Source organism: Coregonus lavaretus (genome assembly GCF_964263955.1).
Source record: "Coregonus lavaretus genome assembly, chromosome: 15".
NCBI lineage: Eukaryota > Metazoa > Chordata > Actinopteri > Salmoniformes > Salmonidae > Coregonus > Coregonus lavaretus.
The window spans coordinates 7,582,393-7,599,103 of NC_140002.1; the positions used below are offsets into that span (position 1 = coordinate 7,582,393).

Sequence of the window (16,711 nt, forward strand, 5' to 3'; positions counted from 1 at the left end):
GGATAAGTGTATAGCACAATCTGGACAACGTGTTAATAAGACCAGTAAAATGCCAGATTATGGAAAAATACAATTACAGGCAAGGGAATAACTGCCACCATATCACAATGTGGTGGTGGGTTCTGTCGTGTCAATAAAAGTCCTCACTTGTCCAATGGATTTAGCGTAAGAAATGACCACAACAAATGTAAATAATTGTCAGTATTTGCTGTATAGACCTTTTTTTAATAAAAGTTCTATATTGTGTAGTACAGTGTTTCCCAACTCCGGTCCTCCAGTACCCCCTACACAACATATTTTTGTTATAGCCTGGGACAAAAACATCTGATTAATCTTGTCAAGGGCTTGATGATTAGTTGACAAGTAGAATCAGGTGTGCTTGCCCGGGGCCACAACACAAATATGTACTGTTGGGGGAGTACTGGAGGACCGGAGTTGGGAAACACTGGTAGTTTGCTGTATACCTACAATATTATCTTCTGCAAATGTTTGTGGCTTGAGGGCTTTGAGGCTAACCACTACAAATAGCCTTCATTCCTTGCTGGGCAAACTAGTGACTAACGAGCAAAGTATCACTGGACATATTTATCTTGACATTGATTCTGACAATCTTTACATTCAAATTTTCTGAGTGTGTAATCTGCAACAGAAAATAAATGAGAGCAAAACAATATTTTAAGTGTAGAAGGAAAGTAAGGCTTAAACATGGTGAACGTTTTTCATATAGACCAGTCTCTTTCACCCAAATAAATCATTTCAAACTAAGAGTATGGTTAACAAAACAAAGAAAGTAATATTTCCAGCGTACGTGGATGAACATTGAAAATGTGTAGGCTATCAATTACAGAGTTGAAGTACCATCAAACTCCTGCCTGCCCAGGATTGTCCTGAAGCAAGTGGAAGTGGGGCAAGCTTGTGGGCAAGCGAACATTTCAACAAAGCAGCTGGAAACAGGTTTGTTCAATTCAGTTCAGTCTTTTCAACTTCCTTCTCTGCTCAGAAAATGTAATCTTGAGTCATCTTGAGGGAAGGCATGGCGTCGTTGACATTCTGGTCCAGCCGATGGTACTCCACATTTTTGCGAGAGCACAGGCCGTCCCTCCAGCGCCGACTCTGGGCCAGGAGGAAGATCTGGAGAGAAGGGATATTCAAGTTGACCTTTAACCTTTCGAAATTGTAACCCGGGCCAGTATTCATAAAGCATCTCAGTTGCAGCGCCGATCTAGGATCAGGTCCCTTCTGTCAATGTAATCATATTCTAAAAGGCAAAAATTATCCTAGATTAAAAAGGGGTGTGAATGGGGATTCCCCACGCTAACAATGTGGCTTGGCTACCCATTAGGGAAATGAAGACTCAATAGCCTAACTGCAAAAGGAGGCTATATAATCATCATAATACACAATTATGTGTGAAAAAGTGTGGGAATTTGTGTTTAAAGTGACCATTTCAAGACAAAGCCTAACTGAAGAAAACCAACCCAAATATGTTTTAGAATAGTCATGTTTGGTCCTTCCTAATACAGAGATAGAATACGTGCTTCTCCTTACATCTCCTGCCGTTGTGCAGGTTAAGCAAAGTGGCTACCCACTGCTTCAGCCTCTCCAACCTAATGTGTACAGTGCATTTGGAAAGTATTCAGACCCCTTGATTTTTTCCACTTTGTTACGTTAGTCTTATTTTAAAATGGATTAAATAAAATGTTTTCCTCAATCTACACACAACACCCCATAATGATAAAGCGAAAAAAGGTTTAGAAATGTTTGCAAATGTATTGAAAATAACACAGAAATACCTTATGTACATAAGTATTAAGACCCTTTGCAATGAGACTCGAAATTGAGCTCAGGTGCGTCCTGTTTCCATTGATCATCCTTGAGATGTTTCTACAACTTGGAGTCCACCTGTGGTAAATTCAATTGACTTGTAAAGGCACACACGTCTTTATAAGGTCCAACAGTTGACAGTGCATGTCAGAGCAAAAACCAAGCTGTGAGGTCGAAGGAATTGTCTGTAGAGCTCAGAGACAGGATTGTCTCTGAGCTCTATTTCTGCAGCATTGAAGGTCCCCAAAAACACAGTGGCCTCCATCAATCTTAAATGGAAGAAGTTTGGAACCACCAAGACTCTTCCTAGAGCTGGCCGCCCTGCCAAACTGAGCAATCGGGGGAGAAGGGCCTTGGTCAGGGAGGTGACCAAGAACCCGATGGTCACTCTGACAGAGCTCCAGAGTTCCTCTGTGGAGATGGGAGAATCTTCCAGAAGGACAACCATCTCTGCAGCACTCCACCAATCAGGCCTTTATGGTAGAGTGGCCAGACGGAAGCCACTCCTCAGTAAATGGCACATGACAGCCTGCTTAGTTTGCCAAAACAGCACCTAAATACTCAGACCATGAGAAACAAGATTCTCTCGTCTGATGAAACCAAGATTGAACTCTTTGGCCTGAATGCCAAGCGTCACGTCTGGTGGAAGCCTGACACCATCCCTACGGTGAAGCATGGTGGTGGCAGCATCATGCTGTGGGGATGTTTTTCTGCAGCAGGGACTGAGAAACTAGTCAGGATCGAGGGAAAGACGAACGGAGAAAAGTACAGAGAGATCCTTGATGAAAACCTGCTCCAGAGCACTCAGGACCTCAGACTGGGGCGAAGGTTCTCCTTCCAACAGGACAACGACCCTAAGCACACAGCCAAGACAATGCAGGAGTGGCTTCGGGACAAGTCTCTGAATGTCCTTGAGTGGCCCAGCCAGAGCCCGGATTTAAACCCTATCGAATACAGTGGGGGGGGAAAAGTATTTAGTCAGCCACCAATTGTGCAAGTTCTCCCACTTAAAAAGATGAGAGAGGCCTGTAATTTTAATCATAGGTACTAGTCAACTATGACAGACAAATTGAGGAAAAAAAATCCAGAAAATCACATTGTAGGAGTTTTAATGAATTTCTTTGCAAATTATGGTGGAAAATAAGTATTTGGTCACTTACAAACAAGCAAGATTTCTGGCTCTCACAGACCTGTAACTTCTTCTTTAAGAGGCTCCTCTGTCCTCCACTCGTTACCTGTATTAATGGCACCTGTTTGAACTTGTTATCAGTATAAAAGACACCTGTCCACAACCTCAAACAGTCACACTCCAAACTCCACTATGGCCAAGACCAAAGAGCTGTCAAAGGACACCAGAAACTAAATTGTAGACCTACACCAGGCTGGGAAGACTGAATCTGCAATAGGTAAGCAGCTTGGTTTGAAGAAATCAACTGTGGGAGCAATTATTAGGAAATGGAAGACATACAAGACCACTGATAATCTCCCTCGATCTGGGGCTCCACGCAAGATCTCACGCAAGAATCTTTGGAGGGAGTTGAAAGTCCGTGTTGCCCAGCGACAGCCCCAAAACATCACTGCTCTAGAGGAGATCTGCATGGAGGAATGGGCCAAAATACCAGCAACAGTGCGTGAAAACCTTGTGAAGACTTACAGAAAACGTTTGACCTGTGTCATTGCCAACAAAGGGTATATAACAAAGTATTGAGAAACTTTTGTTATTGACCAAATACTTATTTTCCATCATATAATTTGCTAATAAATTCATAAAAAATCCTACAATGTGATTTTCTGGATTTTTTTTCTCATTTTGTCTGTCATAGTTGACGTGTACCTATGATGAAAATTACAGGCCTCTCTCATCTTTTTAAGTGGGAGAACTTGCACAATTGGTGGCTGACTAAATACTTTTTTCCCCCACTGTATCTCTGGAGACCTGAAAATAGCTGTGCAGTGACACTCACCATCCAACCTGACAGAGCTTGAGAGGATCTGCAGAGAAGAATGGGAGAAACTCCCTAAATACAGGTGTGCCAAGCTTGTAGTGTCATACCCAAGAAGACTCAAGGCTGTAATCGCTGCCAAAGGTGCTTCAACAAAGTACTGAATAAAGTGTCTGAATACTTATGTAAATGTAATATTTCAGCTTTTTATTTTTAGTACATTTGCAAAAATGTCTAAACCTGTTTTTGCTTTGTCATTATGGGGTATTGTGTGTAGATTGATGAACAAAAAAACAATTTAATCAATTTTAGAATAAGGCTGTAACGTAACAAAATGTGGAAAAAGTCAAGGGGTCTGAATACACTCTATGTACACACACACACACAACAAACATATAAAACGCAACATAGGGTCGGTCAAAGGGTCGGTCCCATGTTCCATGAGCTGAAATAAAAAATCCCAGAAATGTTTCAGACGCACAAAAAGCTTATTTCTCTCAAATTGTACACACATGGATTTACATCCCTGTTAGTGAGCATTTCTCCTTTGCCAAGATAATCCATCCACCTGACAGGTGTGGCATATCAAGAAGCTGATTAAACAGCATGATCATTACAAAGGTGCACCTTGTGCCCAGGACAATATAAGGTCACTCTAAAATGTGCAGTTGTCTCACACAACTCAATGCCACAGATGTCTCAAGTTGAGGGAGTGTGCAATTGGCATGCTGACTGCAGGAATGTCCACCAGAGCTGTTGCCAGATAATTTAATGTTAATTTCTCTACCATAAGCCGCCTCCATCGTCATTTTAGAGAATTTGGCAGTACTTCGAACCGCAGACCACGTGTATGGCGTCGTGTGGGCGAGTGGTTTGCTGATGTCCCATGGTGGCAGTGGGGTTATGGTATGCGCAGGCATAAGCTACGGACAACGAACACAATTGCATTTTATCTATGGCAATTTGAATGAACAGAGATACCATGATGAGATCCTGAGGCCCATTGTCGTGCCATTCATCCGCCGCCATCATGTTTCAGCATGATAATGCACGGCCCCATGTCGCAAGGTATGTACACAAATCCAGGAAGCTGAAAATGTCTATGGCCTGCATACTCACCAGACATGTTAACCATTGAGCATGTTTGGAATGCTCTGGATCGGTGTACGACAACGTGTTCCAGTTCCCGCCAATATCCTGGAACTTCGCACAGACATTGAAGAGGAGTGGGACAACATTCCATAGGCCACAATCAACAGCCTGATCTACTCTATGCGAAGGACATATCGTGCTGCATGAGGCAAATGGTCACATCAGATACTACTGGTTTTCTGATCCACACCCCTACCTTTTTTTTAAAGGTATCTGTGACCAACAGATGTGAAATCCATAGTTCAGGGCCCAATGAATTTATTTCAATTGACTGATTTCCTTATATGAACACTAACTCAGTAAAATCTTAGAAATTGTTGCGTTTATATTTTAGTTGAAGCTAGATAGGAGGTAGAGTACACCAGAATACAACTTTGTCTTGTATGGATTAATAAAGTATTCTTCCTCTGCTTACCTTCCTCTTGTTGTGGTAGGTGATGTATACGATGGCCACCAGGAAGGCCAGGATGACCAGGTGGAAGAAGAAGTGAGAGTCCTCATCCTGGATGGTGTAGATGTTGGTGTCCTTCATACGCACATCTATCTTCCCAGCATTCTCTGCTGGTCCGAACACCACCGGGTCATTGTCTGCGTTCACCATGTCTTCCTCCTCCTCGAAGTCTTGGCCGCCAAAGTTCTGGTTCTGGTCCAGAGGGGCCTTAACTGCTGGCCTCGGGTCATAGTCGTCCTCCTCAACGTCGTACATGTCAGTCTCTGTCTGGGACTCTAGGTTGTCGTCAAAGTTTTTGATAGAATTGTCCTCTTGCGCATCCTCTGTAGGGTCCACGCGACCGACAAGCTTGGTGTTGGAGGCAGGGCTTGGTTTCTCCAGGGTGGGCTTGGCAGGCTCTGGGGCTTTGACTGTGGTGGTGGAGGTACTGATGGCTGTATCTGCAGCCACGGTAGAGGCAGCAGCAGCATCTGAATCAGTGGGATTGGGAGGTAGTTCTTCAGTCGTCCGTCCTGCTTCTTCATTCAATTTGGTTGTCTTGCCCTTGTCGGCAGTTAATACTTCCTTGCCAACAGTTGTTTTAGCAATAATGGCAGGGGATTCAGCTATAACCTCCCCTTTGGTGGCTGGTGCGACATAAGCTGTTACGCCATCGATAGGTGCATCCTTGATGGGTGTGGTAGCATCCTTGATAGGCGTAACGCCCTCATTGGGTGTAGCAGCAGCAGCATCTGCTGTTACAGCCTTAATGACTGTTGTATCATCATCATCATCAACCTGGATAAGTGTTGTAGCTTTGTCACTGGTTACTGTGTCTGCCTTGCCAGTGATGACGGCTGTTGCTGCATCCTTGCTGGCGGTTCTCAAAGGCAAGGAGTGATCTGAACCAACAACCCCTGGATCCAGAGATGGTTGAACCGCAACTGGATCTGGAAATGAGAGAAATAGGAATTGAAAACAAACAACCACCACATTCATTTGAACATTTGTTCACATTCCACACTTTGCAAAACAAGTCATTGGCTTTAACCGTTTTGTAGCCTACTGGGGATTTGAAAATAAACATGGTGAAATCTTTAGTTGAACAATGTAGCCAAAATGATATAGGCCTAATCATCAAATTTTACATGATACACACATCTTATCATTCAGTGTCTGATCTGTAATGTTTGTCATAGCTCCATCACTTTGAATGTTTTTGTATTAGATAACCTACTGTTATAGTTTCTCTTTGCCCTCTGAGTTTCATTATACATTTCTCACTGTAAAAATGTGCAATGTACAGTAAATACTAGCTTAATTCATATGCAGTCTAAGTGTACAAGATGTTCAGTCAGGCATCTAATGAGGGGGATGTTTGTTGTAGCTCCTTCCATCGCAATCAATGACACGATTCAACTAGAGTCAACATGATTTTATACTCATGGGACTTTTATAGACGTCGGCCAAGCTGAGGGTTAAGCTGGGCGGGGTAACTCTTGAGGAATTGTTAATAAGTTAGCGGTCCCCAGGAAGAAAGGGAATATTCATTCCTGAGGCTACTGCCAGCATAAACATTGAATAAATGGGAGACCTTTGTCGCAACGACTGCGTTACACATTAATTTGCGATTAAAAGGAATAGAAAGAGGTCTGAGACTAAACACACCCTCTTTAACTAGTAAATGACTGGGAAGTATCCTCCATCGGCTCTGTATAGGGAGGGACATCCCAATAATACGCAACGTCTATTCAATGTCCCCAAGTCGGACGATTTCTTCCCTCTTGCAATCTCTGTCATTGCATTGCAATCTCTCCTATGTCTACATTAAACACTGCTCTCCTCACACGTTAAACTCCGCTGTAGAATGACACCTCAGATGGCCCCTTTCTATCTGTAACTCAAACTATGGGGCAAACCCAGCATCTCCTCACACACACAGTGAATGGGCTACTGTTGGGAATTATTAGAGTTCTCTCAGAGAAGAACACTGTTATGGATATTGGATAGCATGCAATGTCAATTTGGATGCATGTAAAATAGGCCACATGGGTTAGCTTTCCCTGAATGTGGCATCATGCAATGTTCCTAAGAAAAACTCGGAACAGCTCGGCTATGGCACACAAAGGCAAACAGACTGGCTATATGACACGATAAAGGCCAGAGATGTAGTGTTCTACAAGATGTGATGAAATATGATCTTCTCAAAATATGATTTTTGTAAGTCACTTTCAGAAGGCAATAAGGAGGCTATTGGAAAAGTGTTCCCATGAAGACAAGCTTTATATCAATCTCAAATACAACATTGTCAAGTCAAACATTAAGAAATATGTATAAGTAGGCCTATAGCTAGTTTGATAAGGTAATATTTTTGTTGACATTTTCTTGTTGGGACATTTCTTGTCTAGCGTCTTCTTTTAGAGAACAGTGAGCCCATTTCACTGACAGGATGCTTATTATTTCAGATATATGGTGAGGGACACCTGGTCGGACAGTCCCTCTCTCTCACACTTGAAATTAGAGTCCAAGGCACACAGGCTAGCTCGCTAACACTGAAGAGCGTAATCTATTGTGGCTATTCTAAACACTAATCCAGTGTGCTACTAGCTAGCTAACTACCTCTGTGGCTGGGATTCCATTTTTAATCCCTTTCTTGCACGCTCCAAACCCAACAATGCAGTAATCAATATCAATGTAGTACTAACAAAAAAAATGTAGAACAAAAACACACGAGAAATTAAATAAATTACACGAGAAATGAAATAAATAACACGAGAAGTAAGCTAGCCTATATACAGGGTCAGTACCATATTTACAATGTGCAGGGATACTGGAGTGATAAAGGTAGATACAGTGCATTCGGAAAGTATTCAGACCCCTTGACTTTTTCCACATTCTGTTCTGTTACAGCCTTAATACAAAATGGATTAAATAGTTTTTCCCCCTCAAATCTACACACAATACCCCATAATGACAAAGCAAAAACAGGTTTAGACATTTTTGCACACAAACAAAATGAAAATATCACATTTACATAAGTATTCAGAAATGTCCCAACTCAGTACTTTGTTGAAGCACCTTTGGCACCGATTATATCCTCAAGTCTTCTTGGGTATGACGCTACAAGCTTGGCACACCTGTATTTGGAGAGTTTCTCCCATTATTCTCTGCAGATCCTCTCAAGCTCTGTCAGGTTGGATGGGGAGCGTCTCTGCACAGCTATTTTCAGGTCTCTCCAGAGATGTTCGATCAGGTCCATGTCCGGGCTCAGGCTGGGCCACTCAAGGACATTGAGACTTTTCCCGAAGCCACTCCTGCGTTGTCTTGGCTGTGCGCTTAGGGTCGTTGGAAGGTGAACATTCGCCCCAGTCTGAGGTCCTAAGCGCTCTGGAGCAGGTTTTCATCAAGGATCTCTCTGTACTTTTCTCTGTTCATCTTTCCCTTGATCCTGACTAGTCTCCCAATCCCTACCGCTGAAAAACATCACTACAGCATGATGCTGCCACCACCATGCTTCACCGTAGGGATGGTGCCAGGTTTCCTCCAGACGTGACGCTTGGCATTCAGGCCAAAGAGTTCAATCTTGGTTTCATCACACCAGAGAATCTTGTTTATCATGGTCTGAGAGTCTTTAGGTGCCTTTTGGCAAACTCCAAGCGGGCTGTCATGTGCCTTTTACTGAGGAGTGGCTTCCATCTGGCCACACCATAAAGGCCTGATTGGTGGAGTGCTGCAGAGATGGCTGTACTTCTGGAAGGTTCTCCCATCTCCACAAAAGGAACTCTGGAGCTTTGTCAGAGTGACCACCGGGTTCTTGGTCACCTCCCTGACCAAGGCCCTTCTCCCCCGATTGCTCAGTTTAGCCGGGCGGCCAGCTCTAGGAAGACTCTTGGTGGTTCCAAACTTCTTCCATTTAAGAATGATTGAGGCCACGGTCTTCTTGGGGACCTTCAATGCTGCACAACTATTTTGATACCCTTCCCCAGATCTGTGCCTTGACACAATCCTGTCTCTGAGCTTTACGGACAATTCATTCGACCTCATGGCTTGGTTTTTGCTCTGACATGCACTGTCAACAGTGGGACCTTAAATAGACAGGTGTGTGCCTTTACAAATCATATCCAATCAATTGAATTCACCACAGGTGGACTCCAATCAAGTTGTGGATGATCAATGGAAACAGGATGCACCGGAGCTCAATATAGAGTCTCATAGCAAAGAGTCTGAATACTAATGTAAATCAGGTTTTTGTTTCTTATTTTTAATACATTTGCAAACATTACATGTTTTCGCTTTGTCATTATGGGGTAGTGTTTGTAGATTGATGAGGGAAAACATTTATTTAATAAATAAGGCTGTAACTGTGGAAAAGGTCAAGGGGTCTGAATACTATGTGTGCGTGTGTGTAGAGTCAGTATAAATGTGTGTGCACGTTATGTGTGTGTGAGCAAATAGTGTGTGTGTTAGTGTAGAGTCCGGTGAGTGTGCATAGAGAAGGTGAAAAAATAAAAAAATAAAGTGTCAACTCAGTCCGTGTAGCCATTTTGTTAGCTATTTAGCAGTCTTATGGCTTAGGGATAGAAGCTTTTCAGGAGAGGTTTGGTGCCAGACTTGATGCACCGGTACCGCTCGCTGTGCGGAAGCAGACAGAACGGTCTTTGGCTGGAGTCTAACGATTTTCCGGGCCTTGCTTTCACACCACCTGATTTAGAGGTCCTGGATGGCAGGGAATTCGGCCCCAATGATGTACTGGGCTGTCCGCACCAACCTCTGTAGCGCCATGCGATCGAGGGCGGTGCTGTTGCCATGCCAAGCAGTGATGCAGCAAGTCAAGATGCTCTCAAATTGTGCAGCTGTAGAACTTGAGGAATTGAGGGCCCATGCCAACACGCCTTCTTCACGACTTCGCGCGTCTGTGGGGACAACTAAGTCGTTAGTGATTTGGACACCGAGGAACATGAAGCTCTTGACCCCCTCCACTGCAGCCCAGTCGATGTGGATGGGAGCATGCTCGACCCCCGCCCCCTGTAGTCCACGATCAGCTCCTTGGTCTTACTGACGTTGAGGGAGAGGTTGGAGGGGGCAATGGTATTGAACGCTGAGCTGTAGTCAATGAACAGCATTCTCACCACAGGAGACTGCTGGGGGGAAGACGGCTCATAATAATGGCTGGAATGGAGTGAATGAAATGGTATCATTTCGTTTTGATTTTTTCTGATCCAGCCATTACTAGGAGCCTGTCCTCCCCAATTAAGGTGCCACCGGCTGCCTGGGATTGTCACATAGGTATTTTTGTTATCTAGGTGGGTGAGGGCAGTGTGGAGTGCAATTGAGATTGCGTCGTCTATGAATCTGTTGGGGCGGTATGCAAATTGGAGTGGTTCTAGGATGTCTGGGATGATGGAGTTGATGTGTGCCATAACCAGCCTTTCAAAATCACTTCATGATTACTTCAACTCCCTCAACTAGCCGGTGCCCCCGCACATTGACTCTGCACCGGTACCCCCCTGTATATATAGCCTCCCTACTGTTATTTTATTTTACTTCTGCTCTTTTTTTCTCAACACTTTTTTTGTTGTTGTTTTATTTTACTTTTTTATAAAAAATAAATGCACTGTTGGTTAAGGGCTGTAAGTAAGCATTTCACTGTAATGTCTGCACCTGTTGTATTCGGCGCATGTGGCCAATAACATTTGATTTGATTTGATACAGGTCGGTAGTCATTGTAGGATGAAGCCTTATAGTGTTGGGAACAGGAATGATGGTGGTCAGTTTAAGACGTGGGGATTAAAGACTGGGACAAGGAGAGGTTGAAAATAACCATGAATTAGGCTTGGGCGATATACCGTTTATACTGTATTTCGAAATACCGACAGTATGATTTTCAATACTTTTTTTTGGGTGCTGTTGGGGCACCCCGGCCTCGCAGGGGCTGCATGATACAGCACTGCTTATTAGCTGTAAGTTAAATATAACTATAACAAATCTAAGATGTGTCAAATAAATATCAAGCTCAGGGCTCCAGCTATGCATTTGGTTTGCAAACTTTCTAGCTAAATGGCTAGATGTCAAGATCAAGCTTCTTGGTTACAGCAGAGAAATTCATCCCCTCCTGGATCAAGAATTCTGTTGCCTAAATTGTTTGTGTGCACATTCGGTAATCTGCGATAGCCCTGTGTATGGTAGCCCTGTCTGCGGTAGCCCTGTCCGCGGTAGCCCTGTCCTTTTGTTTAGCGCCAACCGTGGTGTTTTACCTAGGATTTCTCGACAGGAGGAGGTTGTCGGGTGAGGTCGTCGGGTAAGCTTGGTTTTATACATAGTTTGGGCTTTGTCGAGTAAGGCTTAACTATGTATTTAGATTGTAGTTAGGTATTGCAGTTAGGTATTGTAGGTAGTTATCGTGGGTTGTTGTATGTAATTATTGTAGGTTAGTATTGAGCCCGGTGTAGCACGAAGCTAGCTGGCTAACACACTACCTAGCGGGTAGCTACTGGTAACTATTAGCAACGGTATAGTTGTTTCACGCCTGAGAGTGCCTGTAATTACGCCAGCTGGCTGCCTACAATAATTACATACAATATTTGCCTACCATTCAGCTGTTTTCTAACCTCATTGTCTGAACCGTTAATGTTAGGTAGTAAGTGGCTACTGTGCTTGAAATTTAGCTAGCTTGTTGCTACCTGGATAGCAACTAGTAAACAATAGCTGGAACGACCTGGCGAACAGACACGAACTGGCTGAGTCAATTCAGTGGCTAGCTTTGCACTTGGCTAGCTAACAGTAGCTGCTAGGGGTAAGTCATAACCTACATTTGTGTTTTATTTTTACATATTGGTAGCTAGAGTCGTTCAAGGAATTCGGGACATGGGTGACTAGTTAACATTAGTTTTGCTCTCTCTGTGTGTTTGTGCCGTGAAAGGAGGGGTTTCTTCTTTGTCTGAAAGCAATGGCTAGCTAGTATGCTAACTATTCTAGCTTACTAACTGGCTGAATAAGTTGACGACGGACTCGCTCAAGCTGTCGGGACTAACACACAACGTTAGACACCGACACGGACGATCTGCTTGGCGTGTTGACACACTGGTGGTTTGTTGTGGCCGAGTATTGGTGCTAAACCGTGTTGTTGGAGTCCGGCATGCTAGCTGGCTGTGGCGTCTTATGACTAGGTGCCCTGGACGATTTTCACGGAAGAATACTGTACCTAGTTAGCTAGCTGAATAAACTAAGTTAGTCTATTCCTAGAAAACATTGAACCGCTGTAGTTTACAACAATTATAGTTTCTGAGGTGGAAGTTGGGAGAGTTATAGTTGGGTGTTGTGGTGAGGGAGGCCCCGCTCTCTCCTTTCCCAGATGTTTAGTTCATTTCATTCCGATCTCCTTTGCATTATTGTAGCCATTTTCTGCAGCCTGTCAACTATGCCTCTGCCTATCCCTGTTCTCTCCTCTCCGCACAGGCTATACAAACGTCTCACACCGCGTGGCTGCTGCCTCTCTAACCTGGTGGTCCCTGCACGCACCACCCACGTGGAGTTCCAGGTCTCAGGCAGCCTCTGGAACTGCCGTTCTGCTGCCAACAAGGCAGAGTTCATCTCAGCCTATGCTACCCTCCAGTCCCTCGACTTCTTGGCGCTGACATGGATTACCACTGAAAACACTGCTACTCCTACTGCTCTCTCCTCGTCTGACCATGTGTTCTCGCATACCCCGAGAGCATTTGGTCAGCGGGGTGGTGGCACAGGAATCCTCATCTCCCCCAAATGGACATTCTGAATTTTTCCCCTGACCCATCTGTCTATCTCCTCATTTGAATTCCATGCTGTCACAGTCACTAGCCCATTTAAGCTTAATATCCTTGTCATCTATCGCCCTCCAGGTTCCCTTGGAGAGTTCATCAATGAGCTTGATGCCTTGATAAGTTCCTTTCCTGAGGATGGCTCACCCCTCACAGTTCTGGGGGACTTCAACCTCCCTACGTCTACCTTTGACTCATTTCTCTCTGCCTCCTTCTTTCCACTCCTCTCCTCTTTTGACCTCACCCTCTCACCATCCCCCCCTACTCACAAGGCAGGCAATACGCTTGACCTCATCTTTACTAGATGCTGTTCTTCTACTAATCTCACTGCAACTCCCCTCCATGTCTCCGACCACTACTTTGTATCCTTTTCTCTCTCGCTCTCCTCCAACACTACTCACTATGCCCCTACTCAGAAGGTAATGCGCCGTCGCAACCTTCGCTCTCTCTCTCCCGCTACTCTCTCCTCTTCCATCCTATCATCTCTTCCCTCTGCTCAATCCTTCTCCCTCCAATCTCCTGATTCTGCCTCCTCAACCCTCCTCTCCTACCTTTCTGCATCCTTTGACTCTCTATGTCCCCTATCCTCCCGGCCGGCTCGGTCCTCCCCTCCTGCTCCGTGGCTTGATGACTCATTGCGAGCTCACAGAACAGGGCTCCGGGCAGCCGAGCGGAAATGGAGGAAAAGTAGACTCCCTGCGGACCTGGCATCTTTTCACTCCCTCCTCTCTACATTTTCTTCATCTGTTTCTGCTGCTAAGGCCACTTTCTACCACTCTAAATTCCAAGCATCTGCCTCTAACCCTAGGAAGCTCTTTGCCACCTTCTCCTCCCTGCTGAATCCTCCTCCCCCACCCCCCCTCCTCCCTCTCTGTGGATGACTTCGTCAACCATTTTGAAAAGAAGGTTGACGACATCCGATCCTCGTTTGTTAAGTCAAATGACACTGCTGGTCCTGCTCACACTGCCCTACCCTATGCTTTGACTTCTTTCTCCCCTCTCTCTCCAGATAAAATCTTGCGTCTTGTGATGGCCGGCCGCCCAACAACCTGCCCACCTGACCCTATCCCCTCCTCTCTTCTCCAGACCATCTCCGGTGACCTTCTCCCTTACCTCACTGATCAACTCATCCTTGACCGCTGGCTATGTCCCTTCTGTCTTCAAGAGAGCGAGAGTTGCACCCCTTCTCAAAAAACCAACACTCGATCCCTCTGATGTCAACAACTACAGACCAGTATCCCTTCTTTCTTTTCTCTCCAAAACTATTGAGCGTGACGTCTTTAGCCAACTCTCTTGCTATCTCTCTCAGAATGACCTTCTTGATCCAAACCAGTCAGGTTTCAAGACTGGTCATTCAACTGAGACTGCTCTTCTCTGTGTCACGGAGGCTCTCCGCACTGCTAAAGCTAACTCTCTCCTCTGCTCTTGTCCTTCTAGACCTGTCTGCTGTCTTTGATACTGTGAACCATCAGATCCTCCTCTCCGAGCTGGGCATCTCCGGCGCGGCTCACTCTTGGATTGCGTCCTACCTGACCGGTCGCTCCTACCAGGTGGCGTGGCGAGAAGCTGTCTCCGCACCACATGCTCTCACCACTGGTGTCCCCCAGGCCCTCTCCTATTCTCGCTATACACCAAGTCACTTGGCTCCGTCATATCCTCACAGGCCTCTCCTATCATTGCTACGCAGACGACACAGAACTAATCTTCTCCTTTCCCCCTTCTGATAACCAGGTGGCGAATCGCATCTCTGCATGTCTGGCAGCCATATCAGTATGGATGACGGATCACCACCTCAAGCTGAACCTTGGCAAGACGGAGCTGCTCTTCCTCCCGGGGAAGGACTGCCCGTTCCATGATCTCGCCATCACAGTTGACAACTCCGTTGTGTCCTCCTCCCAGAGTGCGAAGAGCCTTGGCGTGACCCTGGACAACACCCTGTCGTTCTCCGCTAACATCAAGGCGGTGACCCGATCCTGTAGGTTCATGCTCTACAACATTCGGAGAGTACGACCCTGCCTTACACAGGAAGCGGCACAGGTCCTAATCCAGGCACTTGTCAACTCCCGTCTGGATTACTGCAACTCGCTGTTGGCTGGGCTCCCTGCCTGTGCCATTAAACCCCTACAACTCATCCAGAATGCCGCAGCCCGTCTGGTGTTCAACCTTCCCAAGTTCTCTCACGTCACCCCGCTCCTCCGCACACTACACTGGCTTCCAGTTGAAGCTCGCATCTGCTACAAGACCATGGTGCTTGCCTACGGAGCTGTGAGGGGAACGGCACCTCCGTACCTTCAGGCTCTGATCAGTCCCTACACCCAAACGAGGGCATTGCGTTCATCCACCTCTGGCCTGCTGGCTCCCCTTCCTCTGCTGAAGCACAGTTCCCGCTCAGCCCAGTCAAAACTGTTCGCTGCTCTGGCACCCCAATGGTGGAACAAGCTCCCTCACGACGCCAGGACAGCGGAGTCACTCACCACCTTCCGGAGACATTTGAAAGCCCACCTCTTTAAGGAACACCTGGGATAGGATAAAGTAATCCTTCTACCCCCCCCCCCCCCCCCCCTTACTCCACCCCCCCAAAAAAATAATTGTAAAGTGGTTATCCCACTGGCTATAAAGGTGAATGCACCAATTTGTAAGTCGCTCTGGATAAGAGCGTCTGCTAAATGACGTAAATATAAATGTAAATGTGTTAATCCAGGGCTTTTGATTGGGGAAGCAGCAAACCATTACTGTGGGGACAGCGTCAGCGATGCATTTCCTAATGAAGCCGGTGACGGAGGGAGTTAGCTCGATGTTATCTCCAGAGTCTCGGAACATATTCAAATCAGGGCTAGCAAAGCAGTCCTGTAGCATAATATCCAACTCTGATTAAAATTTCTCAATGGAGCAAGTCACGGGTACTTCCTGTTTGAGCTTCTGCTTGTAAACAGGAAGCAGGAGTACAGAGTCATGATCTGATTTGTCAAATGGGGGACAAAGGAGTAGGGGCTGTTACGGTGACCGTATTACCGCCACACCGGCGGTCACGAGTCATGATGGCAGTCAAATTCCATGTGACCGTTTAGTCACGGTAATTAGGCGTCTCCAAGCTCTGATGCTGCTGATGGTCATTAGTAGCCTACCAAACTTTCTAACTGCCTGGTACTCCGCACTCTATTGTCCCTCTAATCACTCTGACATCAATGCAAATGTCATCGAAAATCTAATCAAACACTTCATGAGAGCCCATGAGCTCATGTTGCGCAACATTTCTATAGGCTATGCAATTGCGTGAGAAAACAGAGCTAGGCCTACTATATTTATTTCTCAATCTTCCTAATATTAAGCACATTGCTTCTTTAAAACAGGAGTATAGCCTACCTGGCTGGCCTGAAAATGAACCACGGAAAACAGTCCTCCATTCGCTATTTAAGAGCATAGATGACATGTATTTTTTTCCCCCCGCTGCCCCTGTTTTGAGACAGGTGCATGATAATGATCCATTCTATATCAAAACAAATTTCACACATTATTTAGTATATGTAAAGACAAGATTAAATCAAGAACAGTGTGATGGGTGACAATAT

At 45.4% G+C, this 16,711-nt stretch overlaps 1 protein-coding gene across 1 annotated transcript in view; it reads right to left on the bottom strand.

The window, feature by feature from the left end:
* Positions 1-565: 565 nt before the first annotated feature.
* LOC311142480 (uncharacterized protein) overlaps positions 566-16,711 on the bottom strand; it is a 29,079-nt gene continuing 12,933 nt past the window's right edge. Inside the window, exons 2-3 of the mRNA XM_084178129.1 lie at positions 5,335-6,299; positions 566-1,131 (exon numbers count right to left, since the gene is read on the bottom strand). Of these exons, the coding sequence (XP_084034255.1) occupies positions 997-1,131; positions 5,335-6,299 (1,100 nt within the window). The 3' untranslated portion in view covers positions 566-996. The remainder of the gene's footprint in view (positions 1,132-5,334; positions 6,300-16,711) is intronic.